The 21,368-nt window shown below is 41.1% G+C and overlaps 1 protein-coding gene across 1 annotated transcript in view; it reads right to left on the bottom strand.

Moving 5' to 3' along the window:
- The window catches only part of bmp6 (bone morphogenetic protein 6), a 168,251-nt gene that overhangs the window by 58,411 nt on the left and 88,472 nt on the right, over window positions 1–21,368 (bottom strand). The window contains exon 4 of the mRNA XM_063055600.1: window positions 14,203–14,400. Coding sequence (XP_062911670.1) covers window positions 14,203–14,400 — 198 coding nt within the window. The remainder of the gene's footprint in view (window positions 1–14,202; window positions 14,401–21,368) is intronic.

Raw genomic sequence — 21,368 nt, 5'->3', positions numbered from 1 at the left:
GGGGCATAATTTCAGATAGAGGTTAAAAGCAGCAAATACTTATGTCATTTTTGAACAAACTGACCAAAAGGCATCAAGATGCACAAAATGTTGTTTTTAACAGCTTTCAAATGTCCTCACAGTTTATGTCTCATTAGACTGAAAACACGCCGTTCTGCAGACGTCTCCTCATTTTCTCCAGTTTAATCCCATTCTTAAATGTGCAAATAACACTGAAATTAGATTTTTAATCCACACTGCCCATGTCTGAAGTATTATGTCTCATGGTTATCAAAAAAAAACAGGGATTTATGTTTCAAGAGCTAAAATGCTAAAAAGTCTCTGCTCGAGCAAAAAAATCTCTGGGAAATATGAAACTTGTCCCATGCTACTACTTTGCAAATTCAACAGTGTCCCATTTAAAGTGCACACAGAGACATTGGGGGAAGGGTAGGGAACGAGCAGACAGAGATTCGGAGACTGAAGAAAGCCAGGTGTGACACGAGGTAAAACTTAGTCAAGCAGCAAGCTGCTGTGATCTGGAGGAATTCACTGATTGAAAGGCTGGTGGCAGCCAATTCAAACAAGGAAATAGATGAAGGAGAAAATACTGCAAGAATAGAAGAGGAGCAGAAGGTAAAGCAGATAGATGCTGAGATAGGGTTAAAATGGGCTGAAAGTTCTCTTGGGTCGTAATGATTCCATGATAGTAAGTGAAAACAGGCTGTCAAAACCTTCAAGTGAGCGTAACCTGACGAAGGGTCTCGGCCTGAAATGTCGACTGCACCTCTTCCTACAGATGCTGCCTGGCCTGCTGCGTTCACCAGCAACTTTGATGTGTGTTGCTTGAATGGGATTTATTCTAGTCAGGCATCTAGGTTGGGCCAGTTGGCCTGAATGGCCTTTTTCCAGACTGTACAACTCTATGAATGGTTAAACCTATGTTACAAGGAGTATGGGGTGTAGGGGGCCCTGGATAGAGGTGATACCTTTGATGTTGGCAACTGTACTCTACCTCGCATGGTGGACAGGTATCACTGGTCCTCATCCATCTCCTAACTCTCTCACGTATGCCTCCAAGTGGCACAGCCCAATACACCGCTTCAGCTGCCAGGCTAAACCATGTGAGGGGGTGGTGTTACCACAGCACCACTGGGCAAAGGATCTCATCCATGAAGCCACCAGCCAGGGCAGATGAGTTCCCCGACGAACTACAATAGCCGTACGCTCGAGACCAGGGCGAGCCACCAAGTTGGAGGACACTGGCTGTGGTCCAGGCCTGGAGAGGGATGCGCACCGCTAGGCCTCACTTGCCTATGACACACGAAAGCGCCCCTACAACCCATAAAAAGGGTTGCGGGATCTGAACAGAACCGAACAAGGAGTATAACAAATGCATCCTTTAGCCACAGAGCTCCACAAAATGAAGTTTGATTTACAGAAAGCTTCAATCTACTAATACAACTTAATAAAACCTCAAAGACATGTGCAAAATTAGATGCTAGTCAAAAACACAGACAGTGATGTTAAGAGATTTAGAGGCACCTGAATATGCAAGGAATGGAGCAGGAATAAAGGATAATTTAATTTGCTTGGCTCAGACATTATGGGCTGAAGGGCCTGTTTCTGTACTACTCTATGTTAAATGCAACAGCAGAAATAATGTAAGCACCAAAGCAATCTTTCAACAGAAATGTTAGCCCAAAGCAACTGTCCTAACTAATTTCTGCAAAGTGTTGGCAATGAAAAATTACCAAACTTCAGGTAATTTAAGATCTCAGTGGGTCTTGGGTTTCACATGAGCATGTAAAATTAAACAATGACACTGAAGCTGGAACATTTGGTAAGCTTGGTGCCTCAGGTCCAGCACTGTAGGCTTCACACATACTGGAATTAGCAGCCAGAAGCATAGAAGGAAACACTGCCAAAGGTCGTTATTTGGCTAGCGTTGCCCAAGTCAACCACCCAATTTCTATTTTAGTCTGTATATTTTTCACTTTGGTATTGACCCTGCTCTCCTTAGAATGTTATCGCCGAATATGTTTCCAACACCTATCAGGTGACAATTACAGGATTTGGACACAAAACCAAGTGCTTCATGTTATGACACAGAACAGTACAGCACAGAACCACAATATACATAATGTCGAATTAAACTAATCCCACCTGCCTGTGCCTATACAACTCAATTCATATGTCCGTCTAAATGCCTCTTAAACATTGCTAGCGTATTCATTTCCACACATTGTGGGCTCTTAATGCTCTACATCGCTGATGTATTCATTTCCACACCTTCCAATGCACACATTCTGGGCTCCTAATGCTCTACATTGCTGGTGTATTCATTTCCACACCTTCCAATGCACACATTGTGGGCTCCTAATGCTCTACATCGCTGGTGTATTCATTTCCACACCTTCCAATGCACACATTGTGGGCTCCTAATGCTCTACATCGCTGGTGTATTCATTTCCACACCTTCCAATGCACACATTCTGGGCTCCGAACGCTCTCTTGCCTCACACACTTCATTTAAACTTGACACCCCCTCCCCCGCCCTCATCTTAAACCCTTTAGTTTTTGACACATCCACCCTTGGAAAATGACTCATGACTCTGTCTATTTATGTTTCTCATTAATTTTATACACTTCTATCAGGTCTCCCCCCAGTCTCTGGTGCCCTGGAGAAAACAATCCAAGTTTGTATAATCTCTCCTTATTGTGAGCACTCTCTAACCCTCCTGCAACATTCTGGTGCACTTCTTGCTGAAGATTTCTACTCTGTACCCCAAAATCTCCTCTTCAGAAGATCCCCATTGTTATTTAAACCATAAAGGCCAAAACTACTTGTCTTTGAAATCAACGTTCTACATTCTTAGAATGCAATCTGATCCTAAATGCATGGCATCAGTCATACAACGTGAAACAAGCCCTCCAGCCCAAATGGTCCATGCCGAGAAGATTTCCCCTCTAAACTAGTTCTACTTGCCCATATTCCCCAGGAGGCAGAAAGAATGTCAGGACTTTCAAGAGGGAATTAGAAAGGCAATTGAAAAATATCAGTTTTAGGAGTGTTACATTTTGTAACTCCAGAAACTAAATGAAAGAAAAACACGGGAGCTGGGGTATGTTTTGTCTACTTAGTTTTCCTTTAGCGAGGCGATCACATATGATGCGGCGGCGTAATTGACGTGCGCCACTCATGTACTTCTTACATATAACCCATAATTAATTATGTAAACAAATAATGCTTAATCAAACAATATTACTGAACTATTAAATACACTGCACTCCTCCCTGCTTAGCTGTAAACTCCAACTCAATATAGAATGCATCTCAACTCAAATTTGTAACATATTGCTCTCTAGTCATCTCGTGTCCTCAGTATACCATATAATACAACTAACATATATAAATCCAGAGCAGGGAGATTCGATCACTGTGGAGGGTTTCTTACCATTCTGGGATAATGGATCTCCTGACAGGCTGGGGGGGGGGGGGGGGGGTGGAATGCTGGGGAATCACTCTGCTTGGCAAGTGAGACCTGTGGCTGTGAAACAATCTCAGGTACTAGGGCCTCCTCCATGGTGGTTGTAGGAGTTGACTCTCGGACTGCAGGACAGCTCTGTACACATTTATTCTCTAACAACTAACTCTGCTCTCCTCAACTAATCGATGTACCATCTCCAGATGACCTCAGACGCAATCTCCACTGACAGTGGTCCAGATCTGTCCTTAATCTTTCCAAGTACCCACTTTTGATCACCTCTGTAGTGCCTCACTACGGCATTGCAGGCCATTGCCACGGATGGAGAGGAGCTGCTCTTGGCATCTTCTGGACGTGTGGGCAGATCAACAAATCGGGAGCTGCCTGATCTGTTGATCTATCCCAGACCATCAGACAAAGATTCAAGCCAACACTTTCATTTTGACCATACCTAGATAACCAGCACGTAGCTCCTCCAACACTTTCGCTCTCAGTGTGGATGTACAACAACTTTCATTCCCCACATGAAGCAAACTCCATCAAGGGTAGTTCATCCAGGTGCTGGGAAAAATGGGGGAACTGGAATTTCTGCTGCACACTCCAGCCATTTTGGGTGGCCATGCAGACTTGATTCAGTGTGGGGTCTTTTCTGGTTTCCCTTTGGATCATCTCTGCCGTAATAGGGAGACTCCTGCTTTCCATCAGGGAGAATATGTCAAGAGGAGTGTCTTCTTTTTATTTCCTTGTCCAAGGGTAAATGGGACAATGCATTTGCATTTCCATGATTAATTGTCCTCTTGAATTCGATCTTGTAATAAAGTATGACTACTACTACTACTACTAATGGTATCCTCCAAGAAACAGAGAGGCCCTCTCTGTATTCACGCCGCTACTCTTTGGGGAACACCCTTCTGTGAACTGACAATGGACACTCGGTTGATGATCAGAAATGAGGCCAGACAAGTACTGCTTGAAATGCTTTACACCCCAAACCACTCAAAGCCTCTCTGTTAATCTGTGCATACATTTTCACTGCAGTGGTAAGGGAGCATGATGGAAAGGCTATGGGGCGTTCACTTTATTCACTCATAATGCGTGACATGACTACACCTATACCAGAGAGGGATGTGGCACAGGCAAGATTCACTGATCAGTGGATTTTAGTGTGTGAGTGTGTTGTCTGATGCCACATTTCCTTTACCTTTAGGAAAGCCACTTCACACAGCTTCCTCCACTGAATTCAAGGAGTAGAGCACTGTAGGCTGGTTTGGCAGAAACCTGATACAGTTATGAACAAATCCTGAAAAAGACAGCAACTGTGATGCTTCCTCTGGCCTTGGGGCATCCATCACTGCTTGAATTTTCTCAGCACACTTGTGTAATGCTTTTGCGTCAATGGTGTGGCCACAGTAGGCGATGCTTGGTTTAAAGAATTCAAGCTTGTTGCATCATTCTCTGAGTCCATAATCTTCTAATCTTTTTAACACCGTCCTGCGAATTTTGAGATGTTCCTTGTCATCCTCACTGGAAACAATGATGGTAACTGAGTGCCTGGACAGACTTGCAGCAACCGGTCCATGGCATTCCAGCAGAGTGCAGGTGCAGATGCAGATGCTACGCCAATAGTAAGTCTACTATAGTGGAAAAGTCCTTTGAGATTGTTTATGGAGAAAAACACTTTGGACTCTTCTTCCATTTCCATCAGTAGGTAGGGTGAAGCTATGTCCATTTTGTTGAAGTGTTTCCCTCAAGAAAGGTTTGCAATGATATCCTCTATCCTGGGCAGAGGGTATTGATCTGCTATCGCCACAGATCCTGGCAGAACCATCCTTCTTGGCTACAGGGACCAATGGCATTGCCCGTAGATTCCACTCAACCTTGGAACAAATTCCTTCACCCTCCCCATGTGATCTAGCTCACTGGTGGCTTTATCACAGATGAGAAGGAATCACAGAGTGTTTGTAAAACCTGAGTGTGGCATTTTCAGTTCACACTGATCCTTGATATGTTTGAGTTTTCCAGTGCCATCCTTGAACACTGCTGTGGCATCATCCAGTACCTTCCTTAATTCACCCTCAGTTGACTCTATTGCAGGGGATATGGCATACAAATGGTGGGTGGATCCCAAATCATGTTGTAGTCTCAGCCAATCATATCCTCACTATGCTGGCCCTCCTGTTTTTACCACATACAAACCCAATGTGGCTTCTTGGTTGTTGAATTTCACTGTTACAAATGCCATTCCCACGGGAGTTATCTTTTCTCCAGTACAAGTTCTTAGTTGGTTATCTGCAGGCTTCAGTTCAGTATCTTTGAAATACCATTCAAAATCAGTTTGTGGAATGACTGAAACAGCTGAGCCAGTGTCCAATTCCATTTTAATTAATTTGCCATTCAATTCAGGTGTAAGCCATATTGCTTCTCTGTTAGTTTTCACACTGTAAATCTCAAGGCTATTCAAACCTGTGTCACTCCCATCATTATCAGAATTTTCATCAGTTGCATGCAAATTAGTGCTCTTTTTGAAACTGCAACTTGACCTTTTATCATTATCTCTTCCTTCTGCGATCCATTTATTTTTGTCTACCCGACATGCTTTTTGGATGTAGTTAGACATTGTAACTTTGTTCACCATCACTTTCACTCATGGTTGCAACTCAATTACTTTTTCTGGCTGCTGTTTCCATTGATACAGTGATTTCAAATGCTCTTTTAAATACAAGTTGTGTTTCTGTTAGGAGCCATTTTTGAATGTTTTCTTGTAAGATTCCATCAACTAAACAATCTCTCAGTGTATTATTAAAACCATCACTGAACTGATAATGCTTGTACAACTTGGCATTGATTGTGTGGATATTCAGAGGCTTTTTCCCAGGGCTGAAATGGCTGCCACAAGAAGGCACAGGTTTAAGGTGCTTGGGAGTAGGTACAGAGATGTCAGGGGTAAGTTTTTTTTTAACACAGCAAGTGGTGAGTGTGTGGAATGGGCTGCTGGAAACAGTAGTGGAGGCAGATACGATAGGGTCTTTTAAGAGACTTTTGGATAGGTACATGGAGCTTAGAAAAATAGAGGGCTATGGGTAACCCTAGTAATTTCTAAGGCAGGGACATGTTCAGCACAACTTTGTGGGCCGAAGGGCCTGTATTGTGCTGTAGGTTTTCTATGTTTCTATGTTTTTTTCTAACTTCTTCAATTCAGCCATGTAAGCTGAAATTAACTCCCTTTTGATTTTGCTTATGAAACCTAAAACAATATATAATCAACAAAGTTTTTGGTTGTAAATGTGCCTACATTACATTCACAATACCAGCGAAGCCCATTATGGCTGGTTTGGTTGGAGCAGTTAAATTTCTAAGCAAACTGTATGCTTTTCTACCTATTATACTCAGCAACACTGTCCCTCATTCCTTCTCGGTTATTCCATTTGGTTTCAAATACTGCTCAATTCTTTCAGCGTACATCATCCAGTTATCTGTTCTGCAATCAAATGCATCTATCTTTCTGACATAGCCAGCCATTTCTGCTTATTTATTTATATATAATCATCAACTGGCACTCACTTTTTCTGAATCCATGAATTTTGTCTGTTTTTTTAGACTCAAACCTCTCCCTCTTCCAAAAAAAAACCCTGCTGCACTTCAACAAGTAGGTAGTCATCTCCGGTTTGTTTTACAACTACCTTGTTTTGCAAGTCTGGAAACTAATCTAAGGAAAAATGCAGGAGCTGGGATACGTTTCATCTGCTTAGTTTTTCCCGTAGGAAGTGCCCACATATTACATGGTGGCGTAATAACGTGTGCCATTCATGTACTTTCTATATATAATCTATTTAACTATGCAAACAAAAAATGCTTAATCAAACCATATATTTACAATATTACTGAAATATTAAATACATTGCAAGGAATATGGGGAAAAGAGTAGGGAACAAGCTGATGTGCTTCTTCAATGAACAGATGAGAAGAACAGCCTCTTTCTCTGCCACAATAATGTTGTGGACAGAAAGGAACTACAGAAACAGTGTAGAAGAGGACTTGTAGCTCTGAGGTAGAACTGATTGCCTCTTCTAAACAACCTGTGACCAATCTGCGGTGTTCAAATTATGCCGTCTATAAATGCCAAGGTTCAACTCTTGAACTGTGAAGATCAACTCCAAATTAATTCAGCAGTTAAGCAGGCTCTTTGGCATTCAGATACTTCTACTGAAAGCAGAAATCGCAGGTGAGGAGTTGGTGGGAGGTTTTGAAGGATTAAGCTTTCGCAACTGCAAGGGGTTCATTCCCTGAAGGGTTTCTCAGAGTCAGACAGAAAGAATTTTAAAACATTGCTCCCCACAAGGAATTTCAGGCATTGCCCTCAAGTCCTGGAAGAAATCTTGATTTATCTCAGTGTATCAGTTTCTCTAGGCAGTGCTTAAACATGACGAACACTGCTTGGGAATGTTGGCTTTGCACTACAGTTTTGCAATTTTCTGCATGCAGTTCTGTTCAAAGACTTTTAAGTGAAATAATTCATAAATGTGAATACCAAGATAGAATCTGAATAAGGCCCAGTAAGAGAGGTGTGAGAACAACATCTTCCATTTTCTTGCAAAAAATGTACATAATCTTCTCAGAGATTTGAGACTGCAGAATGGTCCAAAGAAAAGCACCTGGATCCATGAAGAACACATCTACCCTGATATTGGAGTTGTGTACACTGTTACCGCCTCAGTACATCAGGACCATCAACACGGAAAGCAACAAAACCCTTTGTTAAGATGTTACTGTGAAAGGAAAGTTCAGAATTCACTTATGTAAAGCTCTATGGATTCATCAGAAGCCAAAAACAACCAGCCAGGGATTAATAAAGCTGCAATGTTCAAGTTGTTTCAACCTCAAGCCTCCTTGCCAACATCCAAAAAAAAAGAAAATATTAGCTTTATTTGTCATATGTACATCAAAATATTGTTTTGTATCACAACCAACACAGTCCAAGGATATGCCGAGAGCAAGTGTTGCCATTCGTCCAGCACCAACATAGCTTGTCCACAACTTATTAACTCTAACCTCTATGTCTTTGGAATGTGGGAGGAAACTAGAGGACCAGAAAGAAATCCACTGTAAATGGTTGTGCTAGCCACTACTTACTATGCCACTCTGGTCTACCTATGAACCCCTGCCCAATTCCAATTCAGACTGCAAACAGTGTATCTACACCTTGAAAAATATCCTCTTGACTGTCCTCCCAACCCAATCACTTCCTACATCAACACAAGTCACATCTATTCTACCAGGAATATACCTTTATGTGAAAATTACTCTGCACTTGTTGACCTGCAATGCCTTAAAGCCCTACCACACCTCACATTTGACATTGTTGTTGTCTTCAAAACCTTTCACTGCTCCATCATTGGAAGCAGTGAAGGGTTTTGAGTAACCTTGCCTTAAGATCCTAAGTCTAGAGTTTTCCATCCTAAATCTCTCTACCTTCTTTTCCTCTTTTACAATGCATCCTCAGTTCAACAAACTTGAATCCCTAATCTCAATGTCAAATTTTGTCAATGTCAATGAGAACACACTTGACTAAATGAATGTAAAGAGTTACTCTTGGCATTATGGACCTAACTAGAAATAAGCTCATATGGCAAAGCCATATGATAGACTTCAAGAAGGCCTTGTTAAGAATGACTTTAGTGCAGTATGCAAGTTTAAGTGTAAGCATGGAGATCAAACACTACAGATGCTGGAATAAAAACAGAAAGTGTTGAAAATGTTCAGGCAGCATCTGTGGAAAGAGAAAAATTGTTAATGTTTCACGTCAAAGGACATCGATCTAAAATGTGAACTTCAGTTCTCCTTCTGCAGATGCTGACCTTGGACAGTTCTTCATACATTTTCATTTAGAATTTGAACACATCAAAATCTGATGCTAGAAGATAACCTGCATTGGATTCATAGAGCAATACCTCACAGAAACAGGCCCCCTAGTCCATGTCAACAAGATTCTTATCAGAGCTAATCCCATTTACCTATCCTTGGTCCAGTTCCCTCTGAATCTTTCTTATCCATATACTTGCCCAAATCTTTTAAACAGTGTAATTGTACCTGGCTCTACCAATTCCTCTGACAGCTTGTGACATATACCCACCACCCCCTGTGTGAAAATTTGCCTCTCCCATCACTTCTAGTTTTAGACTTCCTCAACCTGGGAAAATGACTGTGACCATTTATTCTGCCTGTGGCCCTTGTGATCTTATAAACAATTGCAGCCAGTCCAGAAGGAAAGATAAGAATGGCAAGGCAAGAGACCTTGGATGTCAAGAGTGGTGAAGAATTTAGTCAAGGAGGAAAAAGAAAAAGAATGCAAGTCTTTGGAAGCTAGAATCAAACAGAACCCTTGAAGATTATAAAGAAGCCAGGAAAGATCTCAAGAAGGGAATTAGGAAAGCCAGGAGGGGACACGAAAGATCCTTGGCAAGCAGGATTAAGGAGAATCTCAAAGCAATCGAGATTAAGAGGATAACTAGGGAGAGGGTGGGACCACTCAAGGATAAAAGGGGGTAACCTTTGCTTGGATGCAGAGAATGAGGATGAACCCCTAAATGAGCACTTTACATCAGTATTTATCAAGAAGGACATGGAGGATAGGGAGATCGGTGCCGATAGTATTGATATGCTGCGTCATTTTGACATAAAGGAGGAGGTAATGTTGGGTCTCTTAAAGAGAATTAAGGTTAAGGTCACCTTAAAAACTCTCAATGACTAGAAAGTCACAGAATGCAGAGTCAGTTTTATTCAGTTATGACTCCAAATGTAATCTCTGGCATTTAACTGAAATCCCTCCCTCTCCCAACCACATTTGTACCTTTGTATACTATCTCCCACTCCAAAGTAGATGCATGCCAGAGATAGCAGATGAGGCAGGTACAGGAACAACATTTAAAGATATTTGGGCATGTATGTGGATAGGAAAGGCTTGGAGGGATATGGGTCTAGTGCAGATAAATGGGACTAACCTAGATGAGCATCCTGGCTGACATGGATAAGTTGGGCTGAAGGGCCTGTATGGGTCTACAGTACTCACACACATGGTTCATCAGTTATGAGGAGTTAGCTGTCAAAGTGAGGAACTGAGTTCCAGACTCTCTGCCTCAATAAGCATCCTGCATGTTGCGGCGAAACAGATGCTAAATCCAGCGTGCAAAGTCAGCTGTGTGCTTTTATTTTTATGGTTATTGTTTTAATGAACAATAGCATCATAGCATAAATCTCTCATCTCCGCAGCTCCTCCTCTGGTGAGAACAGATGTATGAAAAGAACAAATGATTCACTACACTTGATAACAAAAAGGCCAAGAAAAGCATTGTTCTATAGCTTGAATGTTATGAAACAAACTTAGAATAACTTAGCTGAGTGGGGTGGAGATGGGAAATGTGTGCTTTTCCACGTCCAACTGGCACAATACAAGTAAAGTCGACGAGAACCACCAATGTGAGAATACAAAGTTTGACGAAGGTCCAACTGCAGTTCACGTGAACACTTCACATGACCAATTTTTATAGTTACACCATTGAAATCAACCTATCCAGATGTATCACTGACTGGTCCAGGGTCTGCTCTGCCCAAGACGGTAAGAAACCGCAGCCCAGTCCATCACACAAACCAGCCTCCCCTCTCCAATGACCCAGTCTATATTTTTTCACTGTCTCAGGAAAGCAGCCAACACAATCAAAGACCCCTCCCGCTCTGGTCATTCTCACTTCTCCTCTCTCCCCTCTCCCATCCAGCAGAAGAGACAAAAGCTTGAAAGCATGCATCACCAGATTAAAGGACAGCTTCTTCCCATTGTTATGAGACTCTTGGACAGCCCTCACATATTCAAACAATATTATGTTGATCTCCCAATCTATCTCATTGTGGCCCTTGCATTTTGTTTACCTGCACTGCATGTTCTCTGCACTGCAACAGTATTTTGCATACTGCTTTTCTTCATACTACCTCAATGTACTTGTGCATGGCTTCACCTGTCTGGATCGAATGCAAATAAAATCTTTTCACTGTTTCTTGGTGCATATGACAACAATAAACCAAATAATAATAATATCCAATGCAGGAAGTGATTCTGACAGCTTGGGACACCTTTCTTTTCCTTTTCTCTATGGACTTACATTGATCCTTTCTTCTCTCCTTTACAACTTCTTGTCCTTTTCTCACCTTCCTTTTTCTTCTTCTGGTTTCTTGTGAGTACCTCTGAATATGCCAATTTCTCAAGGAAATAGGTCTCATTTGTCCCCTTCCATTTCTATAGCACTTATGTCTTTCTCTTTTTTTTCCTTTTCCTTCCTTTGAGGGTGTGTATCTTGATCTTGAGAAGATGCATTTAGTTCACTGAAGTATTCACATTAATCTTTCTATTGTTCCCTTTACCATCTGATCTTTCCTCTTGGCTTCCTCATCCACAACATCATCTGATGAATCCTCTTTTTTTCATATCTCCATTGACACATTTCTTTTTGGCCTTCCATTCATCCAGCTGAGCTTTGGTCTTTGCATCTACTTTTACAAGAAGCTTTTTGTCTCCCACTTGAAGTCAATGCAATAACCTTAATGGACACAGAGTAGATTCTGGTTCTTTATACTCACAACATCCAAATGTTTGCAACTTTCCTGAAGCTCCTTGAACTCTCTTCCAGCTTAAACCAAGCCACATTTCAAGTAAATGCCCGATTAACTTACCTGAGGCTTTCTCATATACATTACCTACAAAAAGTGTGGCAGTCAGACTAACAGCACCTGCTTGCCCTCTGGTGTACAGCATGGAGACAGTGGTGGCATTATCCAGTACTTTTTTAAAATCTATTTTCAGTTGACTATTACAGAGGATGTGGCATGTAAATGGTGGAAGGATCTCCAATGAAGTTGTAGTTGTCTCAGCCCCACAATGCTGGTCCTCCTGTTTTTACCACGTACAAGCCTAATGTGGCTTGTTGGTTGTTGTATTTCACTGTTACAAATGTCACTCCTACACGAGTTATCTTTTCTCCAGTGTAGTTTCTTAGTTGGATATCTGCAGGCTTCAATTCAGTATCTTTGAAATGGTGGTCAAACTTATTTTATTTTGTGGAATGACCGAAACAGCTGAGTGAATGTCCAATTCTATTTTAATTAATATGCTGTTCACTTCTGGGGTAAGCCATATTGCTTGTCTATTGTTAATTTTCACATTGTAAATCTCGAGGATACCCAGTCCTGCGTCACTCTCATAGTAATCAGATTTTTCATCAACACCATGCAGACTGCTGCTTTTTATGAAATTGCAACTTGACTTTTTAAGCTTTTTCTCTTCCCTGTGCAGTCAATTTATTTTTGTCTGCCTGACATGCTCTTTATATGTGTCCTACCTTGATGCATTTTCTGCAAGTTTCACCTTTAAATCTGCATTGGTCTAGTGTATGTGATCTCCTGACAAAACGATAATTCAAATTGTTCAGCTAGTCTGATTCCTGTATAGATGTTGCAATTTTGTTCACGTTCACTTACGCTCCTGACTGCAACTCAATAGCAATTCTGTCTTCTGTTTCCATTGATATAGCAATTTCAACTGCTCTTTTAAATGTAAGTTGTGCTTCAGTTAGGAGCCATTTTCAAATGCTCTCTTGTAAGATTCCACAAACTAAGTAATCTGTCAGTGCATCATTAAGCACATCACCAAAACTGACAATACTCAACTTCTTCAATTCAGCCACATACGCTGAAATGGACTCCCCTTCCTTTTGATTCCACTTATGAAATCTAAAGCGTTCTGTAATTAACAATTGTTTTGGTTCTAAATGATCCTGCATTGCTTTCATGATATCAGCCAAACTCATTTCTGCTTGTTTGGTTGGAGCAAACTGTCTGCCTTTACATCCAATGCACTCAGCAAAATAGGCACTCGTTTCTTTTTGCTCTTGTATTTGCTTAAAAATTCTGCACACTTAGCTCAGTATATAAAATCCGGTTATCTGTTGTGTAATTAAGTGTGACAATCTTTCTGATGTAGCCAGCCATTTCTCCTCTTGCTTTTAATGATTATCACACTGTACTCACTGTTTATGAACCTGTGAACTCTTCAGTTTTTGCCTTTTATGCATGTGTGGCACTGTTTTTTTTTCAAAAACTCAACCCATCATCACTGCATTTCAACAAGTAGGTGGTCATCTCAGGTTCATTTAAGAAATACCTCATCACCACTGATATGTTTTGTAACTTCAAAACACTGAGCTCAATTTGAAGGAAAACAAGAGAGGTGGAAATGCAAATCTAACTTCGCATTTTCCTTTAAGCGAAGTGTGCACTTATCTCATGGTAGCAATTTATGTACTTCTACATACAAGCCACAATGCATTATGTAAACAAACAATTCTTATTCAAACAATACATTTACAAGATTACTCAAATATTACTGATATATTGAACACACAACACAATGTTGTGCCTATGGTGCTGCTGCAAGTAAGTTTTTTCATTGCAACTGTGCTTTCATGTACACATGACAACAAACTCACTTTTGACCTTTAAACTTCATCTGCCATGTATCTGCCCTTTCTGCCAGCTCTTTTAAATCTTGCTGAGATTTGTCACTGTCCTCTACGCAGTTCATCCCTTTGGTCACATAGCAGCATTTCAATTAAACCAATCAAGCTAAAACTCGCACCCTTCTTGAATGGAAGACTAAAGACTGAAACTTTACTCCTCTAGTTAGTCCCACTTACCAGTTAAACTCGTTGCCCTGGGTGAATCCTGAACAGATGTAGACTTGGTGCGGCCTTGGTTCCTGCGCTTGCCTGCTGCTGAGCGAGCTGTTCGGATGTGCACCTTGCTGGCTTTGAAGAAAGCCACCAGGAAGGGTTGCTTCTCCTGGGGCCCATGGAGTCCCATCAAGCCAGAAAGTTTGGGGCTGACACCTTGCCCTATAAGAACACAGGAGGCACAAGTGAGATAAGGTGAGGCTTCATGCACTAGGTTCTTTAGCAAGTTCTGAAGGGAAGCTGGAAACACATTTTTCTTCTGAGGGGCATGTCACAACAGCTGAGATCTAGGCCAATATTTATCTTTACACTATTTGTGGAATATACGTCACTGGTAAGTTTTATAAGTTGGACTCTTGATCTCCCAATACATCTCGTAATGATTTTGCAGCTTCTTGTTACTGGCTCTCTGTAGCCATCGTGCTTTATTCTGCATTGTGATTGTTTCACCTTAACGCACATGGTCTCTACGAACAGGATGCAAGAAAAGCTTTTCACTGTCTTGCAGTACACATGACAATAATAAACCAATTCCAAATCTTATCCATCCATAACTGCTAGTTGGCAGTTCAGAGTCAATCACATTAGTGAACTTGAAGCCGATGTAGGCTACATTGGGTAAGGATGGCAGAGTTTCTTTCCTGAGGCAATCAGGTAGGAACTTACACAATCCAGTCAGTTTACATTTACCATAACAGATGCCAATGGTTTTATTGGGGGCGGGGGAGACTTATTTAGTACCTGTATTTAAATTCCCCAACTGCCATAGTGGGATTCAACTCACAATCAGCTGGTACTATAACATGACCATTTCGCTACAGATGGACAGACATAAAGCTGTGTGCATTCTACAATAAGTCACTTATCTCCACTGAGCATCCAGAAACCTGCTGTGCAAAGACTAGGGTCTGAATCTGAATATTTTGGCTCGGTATCGTTCTCATCATACATTACTCACATAGGCAGGTCAAATATCCTTGTGATAAGCTTTAGAAAATGAAATTGTGATGCATTTAATAAACATGCAGGTATTGAACTTGACCTCTGAAATTCTGAGTTGACTTGTGGAATTTCAGAGGTCAAGTTCAAAGCAAATTCACTGGCACAGTGAGTTTGATTCAGAGGGTGAACCTCAAGATTTCTTGAGGCAATAAGATACAGGAGCAGAATTAGATCATTCAATCCATTGAGTCTGCTCCACTTCCAACCACAAGGTTTTTTTTTATTCTAACCCCATTCTCCCAGTAAATCATAACTACTCATTTGTTTTGGTGAAATGGTGACTAATTCTTAGGTTAATTATAGTTTGAATGATCATGATAACGTTACAATCCAAGCATGACGTTGTTCCAGTGGTGGTCAGTATATGTATAAGTTTGCTGATGACACAACAATTGTAGGCCGTATCTCGGGTAATGATGAGTTTGAGTACAGAGAGGAAATTAAGAACCTGGTGGCATGGTGCAAAGACAATAACCTATCCCTTAACGTTAGCAAAATGGAGAAATTGGTTGTTGACTTCAGAAGGAGTAGCGGACTACGTCAAAAGCTTTAAGTTCCTTGGGGTCAATATCACAAATGACCTGACTTGGACCAACCAAGCAGAGTCCACTGCCAAGAAGGCCCACCAGCACCTTTACTTCCTGAGAAAACTAAAGAAATTTGGCCTGTCCCCTAAAACCCTCACTAATTTTTATAGATGCACCGTAGAAAGCATTCTTCCAGGGTGCACCACAACCTGGTATGGAAGTTGTCCTGTCCAAGACCGGAAGAAGCTGCAGAACATCGGGAACACAGCACAGCACATCACACAAACCAATCTTCCATCCTTGGACTCACTTTACACCGCACGCTGTCGGAGCAGTGCTGCAAGGATAATCAAGGACACGACCCACCCAGCCAACACACTTTTCATCCCTCTTCCCTCCGGGAGAAGGCTCAGGAGCTTGAAGACTCATACGGCCAGATTTGGGAACAGCTTCTTTCCAACTGTGATAAGACTGCTGAACGGATCCTGAACCGTATCTGGGTCGTACCCTCCAAATATCCGGACCTGCCTCTCGGTTTTTTTTTGCACTACCTTACTTTCCATCTTCTATTTATGATTTATAATTTAAATTTTTAATACTTACTATCGATTTGTACTCCAGGGAGCGGGAAGCGCAGAATCAAATATAGCTGTGATGATTGTACGTTTTAGTATCAATTGTTTGGCGACAATAAAGTATAAAGTATGTATGATACAGGCATCCACTACCAACTATGAGTGACAGTTAATGTGCTGGGTTTTGCAAGATAAGAATTGGAACCTTTGCATTTTCCAGGATTCTGAAACAAATCAAACTCCACTTGTGTCCATCAAACATCATCGACCCAGGACACCAACTCTCTTCTCTTTCCACAGATGCATCTGGGCATGATAAACAATTATGGAATGCTCTATTTTTATATCTGCTTTCCAAGGTCCCTTGTAAACAACCATTTTTGGATCCACGTTACATAAAACTATGAATAGCCTTGTGTACAAACAGATACACAGCAGCCTCAACAAGACTCTTAGCACATCATTTATGAGTCAGTTTTCTAGGCAATTTTCTGAAGAAATTAAATAAAGGGTCCAGGACGTGAGTTATACTCTGGTAAGTAAAGCTCTAAGGCTTCCCAGACCATTAGAGAGGAGCCACATTTGGTTTACTACTTTGTTTAAGAAGTCAAGGGGACATCTGCTACAAGTCAAGGAGAGAGATATAAGCAGAGCAGACAATCAGAATCCTTTTACCTGGGTAGAAATGTCCAAGGACTAGAGGGCATGCATATAAGAGTGAGAGAGGCAAATGTTCAACAGAGATACAAGCGCAATGTTTGTTTGCATGAAAAGATGTAGCTGCGTGGAGTAGGTTGCCAGGGGAGTGGTGGAAGCATATGCAATAGTGGTATTTAAGAGGCTATTATGCAGGGAATGAAGGAATATTAATTATGTACACACAGGCAGAAAAATAAGGTGAAACTGCGTCATCTGTGCAGGTGTGAAATAAGAGATGAAGAAAGTTGATTTATATACCTTTTTATTCCTCACGAGTTCTAAGAGCAGATTTTATTCCGTATTTCAAATTTGGGTAGCGACTTGTGAATTCAGTAATGGTAAAGTTCCACACGTTGAACAGTGGGGTCTGTCTGTATGGAGACTAAACTTGTACACAAGACTCCAAGGTGTGGGCTCATTGTGGTTAAAGCTAAAACTCCCATGAGTTATTTACTAGCTGTGCCTGCACACTAAACATTTGTCTTTCATGTACTAGGTCTTCCAGATCCTATTGAACCACAAAAAGTTTGCCATTCCAATTGTTTTAAATAATAATCGATATTTTCTTATTCCTCCTTCCAAAGGGTATGAGCTCATACTTTCCCATCTGCCAAATTCTCGACCACTCACTTAACATATATAAATTCCTTTATATCCTTCTCACAACTTACTAATTCAACTGTCTTTGCATTACCAGTACATTTGCTCAGTCATCCAAGCCATCTTCACAATAGTGGAGCTCCAGCACCAATCCATGTGACACCACACTGGATATTGATTATGACTCAGGAAACGAGCCATTTACCCCAACTCTTATTTACTGTCAGTTGGCCCACCCCTTATAAATGCAACTGCCCACCCCCCACCCCAAGCTCTTCTGCACTTATCAAATGCTTCTGGAAATGGAAAAACACAGCACTGGCTTCCCTTTATCCACCAAATTTGTTATATACTCAAAGAATTCTAGCAAATTTATCAAAATGCTGACTTTGCTCAATTATTTTATAAAGCCTTGTCGTACCACAAGAACAGATTCCTGCCTTATTCCCCCCCCCCATATACATTTTCTGCTTTGTCTCTCTTCTTTCTTGTTACATTAGAGGTTCTCCAATTCTCTCCCCAGAATCCAATTAATTTTGTAAATTACATCTGGATCATCCACTTTTGTTGCAGCCACTTTCTTTAAATAATCTCTACAACACAGACCACCAGACCCAGGAGACTTGTCAGACTTTATCCCCAATAGTTTGCTTTGTACTTTTTCCTCTAGTGATAGAGTGGCCAAGTAATGCAAGCCTCCTATCAGTTATAAATAATGGTTAAGAAAGACTTCATACATTTACGAGTTCTGCAGGCTGACACGAGTTTGAGCATCAGATTACAGTTGAGTATTTTTCTATGCAAGAAAAAAAAGCTCAAAAAGCAACGTTAGGTAACAAATTATGGGGCAGGATAAATTTAAAGATTAAAGGACCTCAGTACACGTGTGTTCAACTTTTTCCGACCTTCTTTGAACTGGAATAAACAGGTCATACTTGTTTTCAACGGCAGGTGAAGGGACAGAACAACCCACAGTTAGTTACCAACAAAACAGTTTGGTAGAATAATAATTTGTGGAAAATTACCTTTTCCCAGGCCCTCGGCCTACATGGATTTTCCAAACAGAATTCATTATACATTTAGCTCAAAAAATAAAATTAGACATTAAATCCAAAGGCTAAATTATTGTAATTCTGGCATCCTGGAGTTCCACAAGATAATAACAGGTTAAGTTCAAAAAAGGTTTCCTTTCAATATTGGACTGTCTAGACATGGGTGACGTGGCAGAAAATAAGGAAAATATTTAACTTCACTCAAACAGATCTGACTAACTCGTTACACATTGAACTAAAGAATGATCTTTGCTCGTATTCCAATATGTGACCTCAGTGAAGTGAGCCATCAGCTTCTGCAGAGGTAACTATTTCCATCGAGTTCTGCGGCCCCAGTCTGTGTGAGGCTAGCGAGTCCTTCCAACCAATCAGATTGCACAACTTGGACTTGACCCAGTAACGTCTCAGAAATAAGAACTCAACAAATCCAAGGCTACACACTTAAAATAAATACCCAAAGAATATGGCAAGTCATTTAATGGCAAATTGTGCTTTTTCCTGGGGAGAAGAGACCCAAAGGACAAGGACGAGGAAGGAGGGGGCCCAGAAGAGGTGGTGGAAAAGGGTTTCTGAGAGAGAAGTACGGAGAAGATGAGACTCAGAAAACGGAAAAGGGAAAGGGGTCTCATAGAGAAGAGGAGGAAGAGGGGGTCCAAGGCTAGCGAGTCCTTCCAACCAATCAGATTGCACATCTTGGACTTGACCCAGTAACGTCTCAGAAATAAGAGGCAGAAAAACACACATTTATATGGCAACTATGGAAGACTTCAAATGTCTCATTCTGCTTTACTGCCAATTACATGTTGTTTTAACACACAGTATCGAGGGAAATGTGATGTATAGGATGTCCCACAAAATCCAATGTGACCATGAGCATATGTTTTAATGATGCATGCTTATTTTATGAGTAAAAATAATCAAAAGATTTGTAACTTAATACACAAAAGGCTGAAGATGTTGGAATCTGGAGCAGCAAATAATCTGAAGGAACTCGGCAGGACAGGCAGCATCTGCGGGAGGGAAGGAATTGTCAGCGTCTCTGGTCAAAGCTCTACATCAGGACTGAGTGTGGAGAGGAAGATTGCCAATATAAGGAGGAGAGAAGGAATGGTGACACAGAGACTGGAATGAGATTGACGTACCAGGAAAGAGTGAAGGATGATGGGCAAATGAAGCAAGGTAGGGGAGGGAACGGGAAACAGTGGCTGGTGAATGATAGGCAGAGGTAGACAGAAGGCAAGAAGGCAGGCGGGGAACAGGGAAGGTAGAGGGGGGAGGCAGCTGCTGAAAGGTGATAAGCAGAAGCAAAAAGCCTGCTAATGCTGACTCTGTCAAGTGAGCAAAGTCATGATAAGAACCATTAGACGAGAGGTGAAGGGTAGATGGAAACAGATGGGGGAGTGGCAGGGGATCCAGTGGGTAACAGGTAGGTGGAAACAAGAGGGGGGATATGAGAAAGAACATGGAGATGGGAGCATAGGAGGTGAATTGGAAGGGGAAAAAGAGAGAAAGCAAACAGCAACTGAAATTGAAAATGGCAACATTCAACATTACGTTAAGTACAGATCACAAAGTTAACCTGGTCTGAAGAACTAAAATTGTTATAACAGTTTTAACTTCTTAGTGTTTTAAAATATCCAATAAACAATTTTCTTTGTGCTATAACTTCATCATTATAGGTTACAAGAGTGTTGACTGTATGTTCTCCCACTTGGTATGACATGTTTTGATGCAAAAATGAATGGCTTTGGTCTATAAAATGTTAGCTCAAAACCTTCCTACATTTATCACTCATTGCATTCATGTCAAGTTGAAAAATAAACCGGCATAAGTAAAACCTGGTTTATTTATCAATAAACATTGCTGTCACATTTTGACCTCTTCAAGGAGAAAATTGGGCAAGTGCAGGATGTATATTGTATACATTTCTCTGCCATTAAACGCACCTGTTGACCTACCTATTGAAGTTCATTGTGAACAAACTAACACAGGTTTTTGATGGTGGAGGAGGTGAGGTTGATGTCAAGAGATGTTTACGTGTATCCTGAGAAGCCAGCTTGCAATTCGACCTCAGAGGAAGCGTGCCCTTGCCTCTCAGAAAAGTGGCTTGTTGTAACAAAAGACCTTTACAAGCCTACTGGTGAATCAGAGAGTTTGCACTGGTACTATGTTGTGAAGACAATGTTCAGACAAGGAATCTAGGCACATTTTGTTTGGATACAACTAGTTTGATGACACATTTGGAGTTTTCCAATGATTTACACGTAGCCTGCTTAAACGATCTTACTGTAAATACTGGTTCCCTGCATTTCCCAACTCCAACTACCCAAGAGGCTCAAGTGCATTAATTAGACAAATGCTCCAGCAATTAGGAAGTGACACTTTGGCAAAGTCAGATCAGATGCATAGGGAAAAAAATGCAGATGCTTGAAATCTGAAGTAAAAACCGAAAAAACTGCAAATAATCAGTAGGTCAGGCAACATCTGTGCAAAGAGATTCAACGTTTCTGGTCAAAGACACTTCTGTTGAGATGTTATCTCTGTTTCTCTTTCCACTGCAACCGGCAGAGAGTTTCCATCATTCAGTTTTTAGGACAATTGCACAGCAGTTCAGAGATGTCAGAGATAAAGGAAAGGTTAAGGAGACAAGAGGCAGGATCTTAAGAAAGGTAGAG

This window comes from Mobula hypostoma, chromosome 1 (assembly GCF_963921235.1).
Source record: "Mobula hypostoma chromosome 1, sMobHyp1.1, whole genome shotgun sequence".
Classification (NCBI taxonomy): domain Eukaryota; kingdom Metazoa; phylum Chordata; class Chondrichthyes; order Myliobatiformes; family Myliobatidae; genus Mobula; species Mobula hypostoma.
The sequence above is the reverse complement of the archived record's forward strand: the minus strand, read 5'-3'. Positions and strand labels throughout refer to the sequence as shown.